The sequence below is a fragment of the Cnephaeus nilssonii genome (genome assembly GCF_951640355.1).
Source record: "Cnephaeus nilssonii genome assembly, chromosome: 2".
NCBI classification, from domain to species: Eukaryota; Metazoa; Chordata; class Mammalia; order Chiroptera; family Vespertilionidae; genus Cnephaeus; species Cnephaeus nilssonii.
The window spans coordinates 6,400,629-6,416,034 of record NC_137073.1 but is presented as its reverse complement, the minus strand read 5'-3'; the positions used below and the strand labels follow the sequence as shown (position 1 = coordinate 6,416,034).

General features: G+C 50.5%; 1 protein-coding gene and 1 pseudogene across 3 annotated transcripts in view; one reads left to right on the top strand and one right to left on the bottom strand.

The window, feature by feature from the left end:
• GGA2 (golgi associated, gamma adaptin ear containing, ARF binding protein 2) overlaps positions 1-15,406 on the top strand; it is a 46,756-nt gene that overhangs the window by 16,061 nt on the left and 15,289 nt on the right. For both annotated transcript variants that reach the window (XM_079792545.1, XM_079792546.1), the window contains 5 exons: positions 5,060-5,183; positions 6,138-6,241; positions 8,660-8,740; positions 9,210-9,347; positions 13,098-13,179. In XM_079792545.1, the coding sequence (XP_079648671.1) occupies positions 5,060-5,183; positions 6,138-6,241; positions 8,660-8,740; positions 9,210-9,347; positions 13,098-13,179 (529 nt within the window). The remainder of the gene's footprint in view (positions 1-5,059; positions 5,184-6,137; positions 6,242-8,659; positions 8,741-9,209; positions 9,348-13,097; positions 13,180-15,406) is intronic.
• LOC307112229 (large ribosomal subunit protein uL15-like) lies at positions 6,377-8,649 on the bottom strand (annotated as a pseudogene). Its single transcript has one exon. The product of its transcript is annotated as a large ribosomal subunit protein uL15-like (transcript).

The window sequence follows — 15,406 nt, the reverse complement described above, 5'->3', positions numbered from 1 at the left end:
TGCTTCCCTCCCATCTCCTCTGCCCCGCCTGCTTCCATCCCTTCTCTTCTGCCCCGCTTGCTCGCTTCTCCGCAGCTTCGCTTCCTTCTGCAGCACTTGGCTTCCTTTGCACTGTCTTCAGTCTTCGCTCTGTGCCTGGATATGCAAATTAAGCGCCATATTGGTTGGGTTAATTTGCATACTCACTCCTGATTGGCTGGTGGGTGTGGCTTGTGGGCATAGTGGAGGTATGGTCAATTTGTATGTTTCTCTTTTATTAGATAGGATATATATAATCCCAATGGCCTTGTGGATGGGTGGCCTAGATGGGGAGAGGAATTCTAGCTTGGAGCACAGGTTTCCTGATAGACAGCAAGAGATGCTAGATGTGGCCCTAACCGGTTTGGCTCAGTGGATAGAGCATTGGCCTGCGGACTGAAGGGTCCCAGGTTTGATTCCAGTCAAGGGCATCTACCTTGGTTGCGGGCACATCCCCAGTAGCAAGTGTACAGGAGGCAGCTGATCGATGTTTCTCTCTCATCGATGTTTCTAACTCTCTACCCCTCTTCCTTCCTCTCTGTAAAAAAAATCAATAAAATATATTTAAAAAAAAAAAAGTAAAACTAACCTTAACATTTAAAAAAAAAAATGCTAGATGTGGCTTTAAGTTTCATACCGCTTCTTGCCTTGTCCTCCGCACCTTTTCCCCGGTACCTGTCTGAGCTCTGCATTCTCAGGTAATTGACACAGATGGAGCCTTTCTTTGCTACTTCCTGGCAACACTTCTCTGATACCAACTGTGTGTTCTACAGTTTAATTCAGTTCAGTTCTTTTTTTTTTTTTTTTTTAATTTCTTTATTGATTAAGGTGTCACATATTTGTCCTCATCCCCCCATTCCCATCCCACACCCCTCCCCATGGATGCCCCAAGCCTCTGTTGAACTTAAGCATTGGTTAGGCTCATATGCATGCATACAAGACCTTTGGTTGATCTCTCCCCCCTCCCCCCACCCTCCCCTATCCTCCCTCTGAGGCCCGATAGTCCGATCGATGCCTCCTTGTTTCTGGTTCTGTTCTTGTTCATCAGTCTATGTTGTTCATCATTTCCCCTAGATGAGCGAAATCATGTGTCACTAGAGATATACTTATAAGAATTGAATGTGCGACGAGCAATAATAGTTATGCTGACAGGCAAATGAATCAGTCTGTAGTGAGTTTCTTTCTGGACCAACAGTTCTTTTGAGACCCAATATCAATGTCCACCAGTTCCCTATGAGTACATGTCGGCACTGACCCCTCAGCTCTGGATGGTGGACAAATGGTGGTAATGCAGGTCCGACTCCCTCTGGTTTGGTCTCGGCCGGACCCAGGGGCACTGCTTCACCCGGATCCAGGGGCCCGCGGCCTCACCCGGACCTGGGGCCAGGCTCACCCGGATCCAGGGGCCCGCGGCCTCACCCGGACCCGGGGCCAAACTCACCCGGATCCAGGGGCCCGCGGCCTCACCCGGACCCGGGACCCAGGCTCACCCGGATCCAGGGGCCCGCGGCCTCACCCGGACCCGGGACCCAGGCTCACCCGGATCCAGGGGCCCACGGCATCACCCGGACCCGGGGCCAGGCTCACCCGGATCCAGGGGCACACGGCCTCGCCCAGACCCAGGATTCAGCCTCACCCGGACCCAGGGGTGCATGGCCTCGCCCGGACCCAGGGGCATGTGGCCTCACCCGGACCCGGGGCCCAGCCTCACCCTGACCCAGTTCCCAGCCTCACCCGGACCCAGGGGCACGCGGCTTCACCCGGATCCGGGACCCAGCGGGGTTTCGTCTTCTTGATCCCAATTCCTGTTGGTCAATTCCCTCTCAGCAATTCCTTCGGCCATTTTCTCAGAGTTCCAGGGCAGCCACCGCAGAACTCGTTGGGCGGCGGGCTCGACGAAGCTCCGGTGTGCCCGGTGCGCGGCGGCGGGCTGGTCCGGGGTGGCTGCGTCGGCCCTTGGGTCTGCAGCGGTGGCCGGTCGCCGAGCGTGCGCACCTGGCCGCTTCCAGGGCGTTGAGATTCTTGAAGGACTCGGAGATCAGCAAGCGCGTAGTCTCCCGCCCCATGTCTCCCAGGGGCTCGTCTGTCCGTGCTCGGCAGCGAGTGAAGCCTTCCCCTCAGCCGGAGACGGCTGGGGGTACTGCGCCGAGCATGTTCCAGGCCGCCATTGTGTCGCCTGAGCCGTAGTTTTTAAAGTGTGGTCTTTGGGTCACTGGCATCAGCTTCATCCCGCGTACCCCTCTCTTTTATTCTAGTTGTATAGCATCCGCTCAGTTAGCCCTCCGGTGGTTCTGGATGGTGTCTGCTCTGCTCTCCCGTCGTAGTCTCAAAACCGTTGTGGTAGGCAGCAATCAGGCTTCTGCCCTATGCCTCCATCTTGGTCCTTGTTTGTATAGTTAAGTCTTGATTGTTGTTGGTGTCACTGGGAGGAATTGTCCTCCAGGCCAATTGGCCGTGCGGACCCTCTGTGTCTATAAAGGAAGAGTTGCTGTGCGGGAGACACGCCTATGTGCCGGGTCTTGGTGCAGCAAGGCTTCGGCGCTCACTGCGTCTGCCTCTTGAATGTGTCCCTTATGGGAGTGGTCGAAATCTGGTGTCATCTCACACCGACCACTAGATGCCCTCGTTTCTGGGTCTCCAATGGAGTGTAGGTCAGCTACTGCCTGTGGCCCCTCAGCAGGAATTACAGCATCCCTTATATTCGTGACCTGTTTCGGTGTCTTCCCCTTTTGGCTGCCTCCCTATCGCTCAGCTTCCCCAATCTCCCTAGGTGGTCGCTCTTGATACCCCCCTTTGTGGGCTTAGTGCAAAGTCTTGGTGTTGTTAAGCCTTGATTGCTGTTGGTACACTGGGAGGATGTGACCTCCAGTCCAATTGGCTGTGAGGATCAGCTGTGTCTATGCCGGGAGACAGCCCCATTCAACTAGACTTGCAAAATTGTAAAAGCCTCTGTGTTCAGCTTGGATGGGGCGGAGTTACAGGGCGGAGCCTACCGCCTTGGCTTCCCGTCAGCCCCGCCCTATGAGGTTCCTGTGTCCCTCTGTACTCCCAGCAAACACCTCTGAGAGAAAAGTGCCCTGGAGTTTCGCGCGCTGCCAAACAGTCTAGTCTCTCCCCCAATGAATCTGGATTCCCAGATTCTCTCCCGGAAGTGGGTTTCCGTGTAGTCAGAATTGGGGCTCACCTCAGTCTGGCGCTTTTGTCTCCTTCCCTCCAGGGCGACTCAGCGGCACAGTCAACAGCCCATCCTCCGCGCACAATCCCGTGCGCGCCTCCGGTGCTCTGCTCTTCGCCGCCTCTCTGCACCTCTGCCTTACAGCCCAGTTTCCCCCAGTATGAGCCTGGTTTCCCCGGGTCTCTCCCAGAACTGGGGTTCAGTGCAGTTGGAACTGGGGTTCAGCATGGTCCGGAGCTTTTGTCTCCTTCCCGCTAGGGCAATCCAGCGGCACAGGCAACAGACCCTCCTCTGCGCACATTCCCGTGCGCGGCTCCGGCGCAGCTCCTCTGTGTCTCCGTCCCACAGCCCAGACTCCCCCAGCCTGGGCCCGGCTTCCCATGGTTTCGCCCGGACCTGGGGTTCAGTGCAGTCGGAGCTGGGGTTCAGCACAATCTGGCGCTTTTATCTCCTTCCCGCCAGAGAACGCCAGCCAGGCCGCCAGCCGCCCCTTCCTCTCCGGCTCCGTCTTCCCCGCACGCGCGCGGGCTCGTGTCTCCGCCCGTGTCTCCATACCTCAAGCTTTTACGGCTTCTCTGATTTTCCTTGTGGTTTTCTTTTTCCTTCTAGTTGTGGGCATTTCAGTCAGCCAGCTTTCCTGTGGTTCTGGATGATGTCCATTTTGACTTTTAGTTGTGTTTTTGATATTGTTGTGCCCGGCTGTAGGTTAGGTGTTTAACCTATGCCGCCATCTTGGTTTCTCTCTCTCTTTTTTTTTTTATAAGGGTGTTTGTTGTAGGACATTTTTAAAAAAATATATATTTATTTATTTTTTACAGAGAGGAAGGGAGAGGGATAGAGAGTTTGAAACATCGATGAGAGAGAAACATCGATCAGCTGCCTCCTGCACACCTGCTCCTGGGGATGTGCCTGCAACCAAGGTACATGCCCTTGACCGGATTCGAACCTGGACCCTTCATTCTGCAGGCTGACGCTCTATCCACTGAGCCAAACCGGTTAGGGCTCATTTCAGTTCTTACACTACCCAGAGTTAGTGCAGAGCCTACGTGATCAGGACTTCCTGATACCTAGGTGATGCCTAATTTAGACACCAGCCATGAGTGTCTGTTCTTCTGCCTGACCAACTACAGAGTTGGGCTTCCCAGACCACCTCCACGAGGTTCCATATTCACTACAGGAAAGCACTGTACTTACTGTGGTTATAAAGGACACAGAAGGAGGGGATACATGGCCAAGGTCTTGAGGGGAGAGGAGCAAGAGCTTGTGTGCCTTTCCTCATGGCGCCTAGCCCACCACCCTCCAGCACATCCGTGTGTTCAGTCAGGAAGCTTGGTGGGCCTTGTTTCAGCTTTCCCCAGATTCCTCGTATGAAGGCACAATGGATTAAATTACTGGCCAGGTGATTAGACTCACTCTCCAGCCCCTCTCCCCTATTGGGGGTCGAATGAGGCTGAAAGTTCCAGCCCTCTGATCACATGGTTGGCCTTGTGGCATAGTCAGCCCCCCCTTGAAACGATTTCCCACCCTGAGGTTAGCTTAAACTCAGGTCTGGTCCAACGGGGCTCGTTGTGAGTAACAAAGATTCCTATCACTCAAAAACTTGCAAGGATTCTTGAAACTCTGTGCCAGAACTGGAGACAAAGACCAAACATATTCTTTACTATTCCACACCTGCCCCAGTCAAACAGTGAGTGTCTCCAGTGGCTCTAACCTAGGCCAATATACGGTGGGTTTTAATTTTAGCTCCTTGTCCCAGGTGATTGGACTTCTGGCTGAGCTTCAGCTCTCAACCCGGGGCAGTTCTCCTCTCCGGGCGTCAGCAGCATCTCTGCCAGCTCTGTAATTCTCCTTCCTGATTGCTTTCAGTACCTAGGGTCCTGGACTACAGAAAAAGTTAAAGGAAGAGTCATCGAAATACTCTTTAGCTGGACAGTCTGGTTTCCAGAAGACATTAAGATCCGAGATGCTTATCAGATGCTGAAGAAACAAGGTCTGATTTCCATTATTTGCACTGTGTTCCCTTTTTCACAGCACTTGTTCCTTTTTGCTGTTTTGAGTGCTTTGTGCTTTTTTGGTGAAAATTGGACAGTGGAGACAGACAAGTAATTTTCAATGTCTAGCAGTGGACAAACCTTTCCTTCTGGGGGCAGGAGCTAGCTGGGTTGAGATTGTTGTTGCTGGGGTTGTCCTCACTCTACCAGAGTTCAGGTTCCTCCAGGGTTAGCTCGTGTTGAGGGTACGGGCTGATTTGCTAGAATTTTTCTCAATGTCTGCTCCTCTGAGCTTGAGGTCTTCTGCAATACCTCAGAGACGGTCTTGCGCCCTTGTCTCTCCTGGTAGCAGATAGACCATTGTTGCTTGTTAGTGTTGTCATTATCGCTGCTCTGAGTAGGCCTCAGTCTGAGGCAGGCACTGTGTCCCTGGTCTCCAGAGATAAGAGACCCAGACACTGACACCCGGGGAGGAGGACAGTCTGTTCCCCGAGCTTCTGTATTCTCTTTGTGAGTTTGTATGCTGTGTCCTGTGTGGCACTGGGAATCCACGCTCCCTTCCCCTGGGCTCTGTAGAGGAAGGACCTGGGTTCAGGATGGACTTTTCCCGTCACATGCACGCAATGATTTTAGGAGTGTCAAGGATCCTGCTGCAGTTTTTGGGCCCTGGGAGGTATGTACCTGCATAAAATGATCAGTATTTTTATAGCATAGAATCTGTAGGCTGCTAACCATAGGCTCTGTTCTGCTCTGACTTAGTCGGCCCTGATGTCGGTGCTAGTTCCTTCGGTTCTCTGGGGGGAGGATGCAAATTGTACCCTGGATATATCTTTTTAAGGCCATTGACAGTGTTTCCTAGCTGGGCATCAGGAATCGGGGTTTATATGGGATCCTGATGAAGTCAGTGGGTACCCCCATATCAGTATCTTAACTTCATGAATTGCATGTTTCAGGAATCATAAAGCAAGACCCTAAACTACCAGTGGATAAAATCTTGCCCCCACCTTCTCCCTGGCCCAGGAGCTCCATCTTTGACACTGATGAAGAAAAGTCAAAGGTAAGGAGCTCTTCCCTGACCTTGGTGGCCTACCTGGAATCTGATCAGACCCCTTCTTGTAGGGACTCCCTTCAAATGTCCCCTGGAATGTCTTCTGAGCCCTGAACCAAAGTGTGGGAGAACATGGTAAGGGGTTTAGTGAGTTCTCTCTGGAGCAAGTTTTTACGAGTGAGGTAGCATAAGGGTTGGGTGTTTTCTGTGGTGCAGATGGTCAGTCATATGGAAATAACCCGTCGTATGTTGGCTTAGGTCTTTTTAGTGCATTAAGCCTGATCCCACCTATTTCCCCCCGCCCCCTTTTTTTTTAACTTGTGGACATTTTTTTTTAAAATATATTTTATTGATTTTTTACAGAGAGGAAGAGAGAGGGATAGAGAGTTAGAAACATCGATGAGAGAGAAACATCGATCAGCTGCCTCTTGCACACCCCCTACTGGGGATGTGCCTGCAACCAAGGTACATGCCCTTGACCGGAATCGAACCTGGGACCCTTGAGTCCGCAGGCCGACACTCTATCCACTGAGCCAAACCAGTTTCGGCATAACTTGTAGACATTTTAATGAACTTCCTTCTATGTAGCTTCAAGCCACCAGGACACAGGCCCCACCAACACCCTTCATCTTCTCAGCTCTTCTGCTGAAGACCTTGGCCTTCACAATGACAGGCTGCTTTGGAGCTTTCCCTTCCCCAGAACGTTGTAGTAGCCCGATCGCACCACATCAGTGATAGGAGCAGCTCCAGTCCTGCTCTTGACAGCATTTCCCCGTGTCTGCTCACTGACCAGGGTCCACGGCCTATCGAGGTTGACAGTTGGGCAGAAGCTCTGGTTCCTCTTTAGGTGGTTATGTCTCCTACCCACTTTCCCGAAGTAGCCTGGGTGATATTTGTCGAAGTTGATCCTGTGACGATGCAAGCCACCATGTGCTTCCTGTGCTTGCTGATGCGGCCGTGGCCGTGGCTCATGTGGCCCCAAAGTTTCCAGGTCTTCAGTCTGGATGGCATGTCCGTGGCCAAGATGCAAAAGACCCACCCATTTTTCTTCTACTGCCTCCAAGAATCTTCAGACATCAGTAAGGGGAAGGATGTGGTCAAAACCCAGGCCGAGACCCTGAGTTACCCTAGACCAGTGGTTCCCAATGTGGGGCACATGCCCACAGGGGGGCAATTTGATTTGTAAGGGGGCAATTCGAGAATGAGTTATTAACAGTGAAATTTTGCACTTAATGGTTCTAGGGGGCCTCATATACAGTGTATAAATACATATTGTGACACATTTATGCATCAGTTCTCTATTACATATTTTGAAACTTTATTTGCTATTTTTTTCATATCACTTCATATTTTTTTAACAATTTCTTAGTGATTTCTTCCTCAGTACTTCCAACTGTCCTTTCGTTCTTTTATTTTTCTCTTTCGTGGGTACCATGTTCTTTGGAAGCTTGTTTAAACCAAGATAATGGCCATTTAGGCTTCCTCCACGTGAATAGGAGTTCACTTTTTGAATAATAAGAATTCTGTGTCATCGGGGGGAGCATCAGGATTTTAGAGATGCTTAGGAGGGGCCTGGCCAAAAACAGGTTGGGAACCACTGCCCTAGAGCATCAGTGGTGGCAGTGCTTTGGGTTGTTCCTGGTCTTGGTCCCTCACAGGTCTGGTAAGTGCAGTACCAGGAGAGCGCCAGGCCATATGTGTGTCTCTCTGGTACCCATGGTCTTCCAGCTGGGCCTGCCTTCCCTGGACCAGGTCCTCAGTGGCATGGCATCCTGGAGGCAGATGAGCAGGGCTGCTCTGTGCTCCCTGGCTCCTCTCCGCTGGTGTCTAACATTGCAGAGGGTGGAAGGAGCAAGGGAGGAGTTAGGACTTGGACTTCTGAGAAAGAAACCTGAGAGAGCTGCTTACACTCTCTGGGCTCAGTATCCTCATCTTTTCTGCCCTCCATCCACAAAGATTGAGTGACTCCTATGTGCCAGGCGTTCTGCTGGGCATTGAGAATAAAGCAAACACGCTCGCCAAGGGCTGTCGCCTCCGAGTCCATGGTCCAGGACAACTCGGCACTGTTGACATTTGGGCAAGCTAGTTTTCTCGTTGGGGCTGCCCTGTGCACTGTAGGATGTTTACAGCATCCCTGGCCTCCATCCACTAGATCCAGTAGCATCCCCAGTTGTGACAACCAGAGTGTCTCCTGACTTTGCCAATGTCTTCTGGGGGCTATCATCCTCCACCCTACCCACTGAAACCAGTGGTCTGTGGAGATGGTGGTAGTACTTACATGGTTGCATGATTGCTCAGATTTGCTCAGATAATGCATGTGAAATGTAAAGCTCCTATTAGTGTTAGCTCTTCTATTGCTTGATGCCATACCCTGGCCATTTGACACCACGGGGAATAGTTGAACCTACTCTTCTTGTTCACCTGCAGCTTCTGACAAGGCTTCTGAAGAGCAGCCACCCTGAGGATCTGCAGGCTGCAAATCGGCTGATCAAGAGTTTGGTCAAGGAGGTGGGCGTTTTCCCACCGCATTCTGCAGAACCAGCCTTGGACAGGGCTGCACAGTGTGTGTGTGCACAGCTCTCTGGGGGAGGGAGTACCTTACTCTGAGTGGGGAACAGCCATGGGCTCCCCGAGGTCCCAGGTGGTGACTGGAAGCAGGGGCCATGCTGTGTGCTTTCCAAGTACTTGGTCCAGGAGCGCAGAGTGTCTCACAGACACCAGTTTCTGTCCCAGTGGCAGGTATTGTGTGAACAGACACAGTTTGGGAATCTGTTTTTCAGAGAGTGAAGGCTGGTGGTACAAAGTAGTGGCTCACCAGGCCCCCGGCTGCATTGTCTTCCCCAGGATTCCTGGGCAAGCACTCCCTCCATCTGTTCGTGACTTGCCTGAGCTCTCCCCCGTGCAGTGCCCCTTCCCACCCCCTGTTCAGGCTTTATCCAGGCCTTCTGCTTCCTCACTGCCATCCTCTCTCCCCAAGGAGCAAGAGAAATCTGAGAAGGTATCCAAGAGAGTCAGTGCCGTGGAGGAAGTGCGGAGCCACGTGAAGGTGCTGCAGGAAATGCTGAGCAGGTATCGCAGGCCGGGGCAGGCTCCGCCAGACCAGGAGGCCCTGCAGGTACTCTTCTCTAATCGCAAAGAAATGAAGGAACAGTTCAGGAGTAGCTAAGTGTAACTGACATGCTAGAAATTGCACCTCTTTACAGTGTATTTGCTGCATGTTGATGTGTCCACCTGTGCAGCCATCGTTAAGATCAAGAATTCTTTTTTATTTTATTCTCACCCAACGATATGTTTTCATTGATTCTTTTAGAGAGAGAGAAACATCAATCAATTGCCTCCTGCACGTACCCTTACCAGGGATCAAACCCATAACCTAGGCATGTACCCTGACTGGGAATCGAACCCACAACCGGTTGATACATAGGATGACACTCCAACCAGTTGAGCCACCCAGCTAGGGCACAATGAAGAATTCTTTATAGATTCTGGATGTGCTCTGTGGGTTGTCTTTTAACTATCTTTGACTGTCTTTTGAAGCAAAAAGTTTTTAATTTTTTTTTAAGATTTTAAAAAATTGCTTTTTAGAGAGAGAGGAAGGGAAAGAAAGAAACACTGATCAATATGAGAGTGAAACATTGATCCACTGCCTCCTGCACGCCTCCTACCAGGGATGGAGCCGGCAACCCAGACATGTGCCCTGACCAGGCATGGAACTGGCGCAACCTTTCAGTGCACAGGACAACACCCGCCAGCTGAGCCACGCTGGTCAGGGCAGAGGTTTTCATTTTGAAGTTCAGTTTGTCTCTTTTTTTCTTTAGTTGATGATGCTCTGGTGTCATAGCTAAGACACACCACCACTTGGTGTAGCCAGGCAGGCGATGGTGGGAATGTCTGAGTCAGCCATTCTTAGTCTCTCTGGAGCACTGCTTTCTGCTTCCCTCACAGGCTACATCCACACTTTCTGCATTCTGGCTTTTTGTACTTCTCTGCATAGGGGAGACCCTTCACATAGTTTACCCGCCCTTCCATTTCACAAAGCTAGCAGAAACAAACTAGGCCTTCCCAAAACCAGATTCCTGAGAGGAAAATCTGTTTGGCCAGTGTGGCTCATGTGTCTGCCTGGGTCAGTCAGCTGTGACTGGGATTGGGCAGTTATACAGAAAAATGTGCTGGTCTCCCACTGTGGCTGGAGGGGACTGGACTCGGAAGGGTTGGGGCTAGAGCCAGGCGGACACTCCAAAGCCGATCTCCCATGGAGAGGTTGTGTGACTGGGGCTGGCCCTGTCCCTTTCACGTGTCAGGCGACTCCGGGTTTTTGACTTGGGCAGGAAAAACTTCAAGACACGAATCCAGGTGAAGCGAAAGTTTGTTAAAGATTAGGACAGTGAGGCAAAGGAAGGGCCCTTAGCGACAGGTTCAGGGGTTAGCCTGGGATGAGCTGCTACTGACCACTGCTCCCTGGTTGCAAATCTTGTGGGGACCCTTAGAGCTTAGGGTAAAGAAAGCAGAAGCACTCGCCTCAGGAAAGAGGTGCCAGGGTGCTCAAACAAGAGCGCAAGCTGGTGTTCTTTGTCTGGAGGTTGTGTCTGTTTCCTCTAGGTGGGAGTTACAGGGGAGGGCCAACAGAATGTTTACTGGACTTCCAGGTGTGACCGTTAGCATGCTGATGTATTAAAATGAGCGTATAGCCGAAACTGGTTTGGCTCAGTGGATAGAGCGTCAGCCTGCGGACTGAAGGGTCCCAGGTTCGATTCCGGTCAAGGGCATGTACCTTGGTTGCGGACACATCCCCGTTGGGGGGTGTGCAGGAGGCAGCTGATTGATGTTTCTCTCTCATCGATGTTTCTGGCTCTCTATCCTTCTCCCTTCCTCTCTGTAAAAAAATCAATAAAATAAATAAATAAATAAAATGAGCGTATAATGGAGTCTGGGGCCACTTTCCTGGTCCGTTTTCCTCCATCTTGCATTAGTCTGAATATAACTGGTCCCTGACTGGTGATTTAAACCACCTGCTCTTAGGTCTCTTTGTTTGGGAGGACAGGGTCTTGTCATTTATCAGCTGGCTGTTAATTGCACAGTCCTGCTGGCCGGTGGTTCAGCCATTTGTCTCAGTTTCCTCATTGCACTTGCCAGGGAATTTTCCTAGTTTTTACTAACCTGCCTTGGCCGTACCAGAGTCCCTCAGGAGGGTCGGCATGTTGGGCTTTTAAGTAGAACAGGTTTGCCCTGGCTGGTGTGGCTCGGTGGGATGTCCATCATCCCATGTATCAAAAGGTCAGAGGTTTTAGTCCCCCATCAGGCACATGCGCAGGATTTGGGTTCCATCCCCAGTTGGGGTGTGCAGCTAGCAGCCAAATTGATGTTTCTCTGTTTCTCCCTCTTCCCCTCTTGCTCTCAAATCAATAAAAACATATTTTTAAAAAATGCTTTAAAAAAATAGCAGTTTTCCCCCAGTCAAGATAATAACCAGCTACGAGGTAGGAGAGACGCAGCTGGAAACAAAAGTTCATCTTTAGAATGGATAAAGCTGATGTTAGAAAATGTAGCAAATAAGTGTCGGCCAGTGGCTTGCCAATACTGAACCCTGGAACCAGGCCGGTTTACCTGCCACCTAAGATGTTGCTGGCACACCACTGTCCTTCCCACGAGGGGTTCCTTCTTTGAAACTTAGAGCAGGTAGGAGCAGATCCAAGTGTGGGCTTGCATAGAGGCAGGTAGCGCTCCAGAGCAAAGCTGGAGGAAGGGGCTCCTTCCGCTTCCTCTCCAAGACTCGCCTGTTGGATGTGCTGTTTGCTCAGCGCCAGGGAGAGGGCTGGAGTGTTAGTGGGGCTCCGTGCAGGGAGGAAGCTGAGATGTGCAGAAGCTGTGTGCTCCTCAGCAGTGTGGATGGCCAAGTGGTGGCGCAGCGGTCGCCAACTGGTGGTCTTGAGGTCCGAAAGGTTGGCAACCACTGGCCTGGAGCACTCTCCCTGCGATGATGGAGATGAGATTTCCCACGTGGTGTTGGGCGTAGGGTGGGGGGTGAGGTTTAGTTCTGGAGAAACTGTGGTGGGAATCATGGGAATATTGCTGTAAAGAGAATACCGGCCCCCGACAGCAGTTGGATGGGGAGTCTCCACAGGCTTCCATGGGGGGGGGGGTCATTCATTGCAATCTGTTCTTGGGGGGGCAGGGGAAGGGAGCTTGAAGAAGAGTATGTTGTACACTGACATAGTAGTTTCTTTCTGAGCTAAAGTCTTGAAAAAAACACATTATTGATGGATTTGAGAGAGAGGAAGGAAGAGTGAGAAACACCGATTTGTTGTTCCACTTATTTATGTATTCACTGGTTGATTCTTGTATGTGTCCTGACCGGTTGGTGGTGAACCTGCAACCTTGGTGTATTGGGACGACACTCTAACCTAGTGGTCGGCAAACTCATTAGTCAACAGAGCCAAATATCAACAGTACAACGATTGAAATTTCTTTTGAGAGCCAAGTTTTTTAAACTTAAACTTCTTCTAACGCCACTTCTTCAAAATAGACTCGCCCAGGCCGTATTTTGTGGAAGAGCCACACTCAAGGGGCCAAAGAGCTGCATGTGGCTCCACGAGCCGCAGTTTTCCGACCACGGCTCTAACCAACTGAGCTGCCCAGCCAGGGTTGAGCTAAGGTCTGATCACCTTTTAACTGTTATATTAAAAAATTCCCATACAATTGTAGTCCAGACTGTTTCTGAAACTAACTGCCCTGTCACTTCAAACCTGTAGTCATGAATTTGGGGCTGATGGAGGAGAGCTCCTGGGGCCCGGCTCTGCACGTGCTTACGCAAACCCTGGCCTTCCTGTGGGCCTGGGTGTGTGGTGAGCTGAGCTCTGTTTCCCAGGTTGTGTATGAGAGGTGTGAGAAGCTGCGGCCCACCCTGTTCCGGCTGGCGAGTGACACTGTGGACGATGACGACGCACTAGGTAACGGCTCTCTTTCTCTCGGCACAGGCAGCAGCCCAGGTGCAAGCAGGCGCGCTCCTTCCTGTTGTGCCTCTGTGGTGCCAGGAACAAGGCAGAAAGGACTTTAGGGTTTATGGGGATGGGCTCAGGAAGGGCATGACCTAAGTCGACTTAGAACTGATTTCTAGAAGAATCTAGCCTTGAGCAAGAAATCAGTATCTGGTCTGAAATCATGGAAAGAGGAGGAAATTTACCATGTAGATTTGGTGTGAGGGTGAGAGAAGAAAGAGAAGATAGTGCTGGTGGCCTGAAGAAAGGCTGGACGTCCCACAGAGGCCCAGCGGTGGCTGCCAGTGGTCATGTTGGAGGCTCCCCCCACCTGGGTGCCTTCAAGGGCTGGGCAGGTAACCTAAGGAGTCAGGGGTAGGGAGAGCGGAGCAATTTTTTTAATCCTCACCAAAGACATGCTTACTGATTTTGGAGAGAGGGAAAGTGTGGGAGAGAGAGAGAAACATCAGTGTGAGAGAAACATCACTCCATTGTACTCCCCCTCCCCCCCTGACTGGGATCGGACCTGTAACCTAGGTATGTGCCCTGACCAGGAATCGAACTATGCAACCTTTTGATGGTACAGGATGGTGCTCCAAACAACTGAGCCACAAGGGCTAGGGCAGGAGAATGGAGAATTTTAGTACCTGAACACGGGTATTAAAACATTTTGTGGGGGGCTGGGGGGTCAACGGGAGGATAAGAACACATATGTAATACCTTAATCAATAAAGAAAGAAAGAAAAAAAAATCAACCCATTCTGGAAAAAAAACACACAATAAAAACCATTTTGTTTGCCCCGCCGGAGTGGCTCAGTGATTGAGTGTTGACTCATGAACCAGGAGGTCACGGTTCGATTTCTGGTCAGGGCACATGTACATGTTGCAGGCTTGATCCCATGTGGGGGGCATGCAGAAGGTAGCTGATCAATGATTTTCTCTTATCATTGATGTTTCTCTCTCTCTCTCTCTCTCTCTCTTTCTCTCTCTCTCTCTTTCTCTCTCTCTCTCTCTCTCTCTCTCTCTCTCTCTCTCTCTCTCTCTTCACTCCCCCCCTTCCTTTCTCTCTCTGAAATCAATAAAAAATCCGAAACATTTTAGCCCTAGCTAGTTTGGTTCAGTGGATAGAGCGTTGGCCTACAGACTGAAGGGTCCTGGGTTCGATTCCCATCAAGGGCACATGTCCGAGTTGCGGACTCAATCCCCAGTAGGAAGCATGCAGGAGGCAGCCAATCAATGATACTCTCTCATCATTAATGTTTCTATCTCTGACTCCCTCTCTGAAATCAATAAGAAAACACACAGCCATATTTTAAAAATTTGTTTTTTATTGAAACCCGACAAACACATCAGAAAGGGGAATAGTAGAATAAATCCTATGTACTCTTCTCCTATTGACAATGACCAAGTCATGACCAGTCTTCCCATTTTGTTTCTTCTGTAACACACTTTCCCTCCACCCCCCATTCTATTTTGAAGCAAATTCCAAACATTTCAGCCGAAACCGGTTTGGCTCAGTGGATAGAGCGTCGGCCTGCGGACTCAAGGGTCCCAGGTTCGATTCCGGTCAAGGGCATGTACCTTCGTTGCGGGCACATCCCCGGTAGGGGGTGTGCAAGAGGCAGCTGATCGATGATTCTCTCTCATCGATGTTTCTAACTCTCTGTCCCTCTCTCTTCCTCTCTGTAAAAAATCAATAAAATATATTTAAAAAAAAATTCCAAACATTTCAAAGTAATTAAATAGTCAGTGTTCAGAGTTCTCTGGCGTTTCCCTCTTTAACTATTTAACTACTTCTTTCTACTGTTTGCCCCACCCCCCCTTTTAAATACTTCTAAACCAGACTCAAAAGAAAAACCATACTTTGAAATTGGTTGATATTTCTTTTTCTTTTTTTTAAAAAAAATGTTGTTTTCAGAGAGAGAGGAAAGGCGAGGGCGAAAGAGATAGAGACATTGGTGAGAGAGAAGCATGGATCGGCTGCCTCCTGCACATTCCTTACTGGGGATCAGGCCTGCAACCTGGAATTGATCTGGTGACTCTTGGTGCATGGGATGACAATCCACTGAGCCCCACCGGCCGGGCAGTTGATATTTCTTATCTTTTAATGGATAGCCCCCATTCTGTCCTTTTTAAAAAAATGTATTTTTATTGATTTTAGAGAGGAAGGGAGAGGGAGAGAGAGAAACATCAATAATGA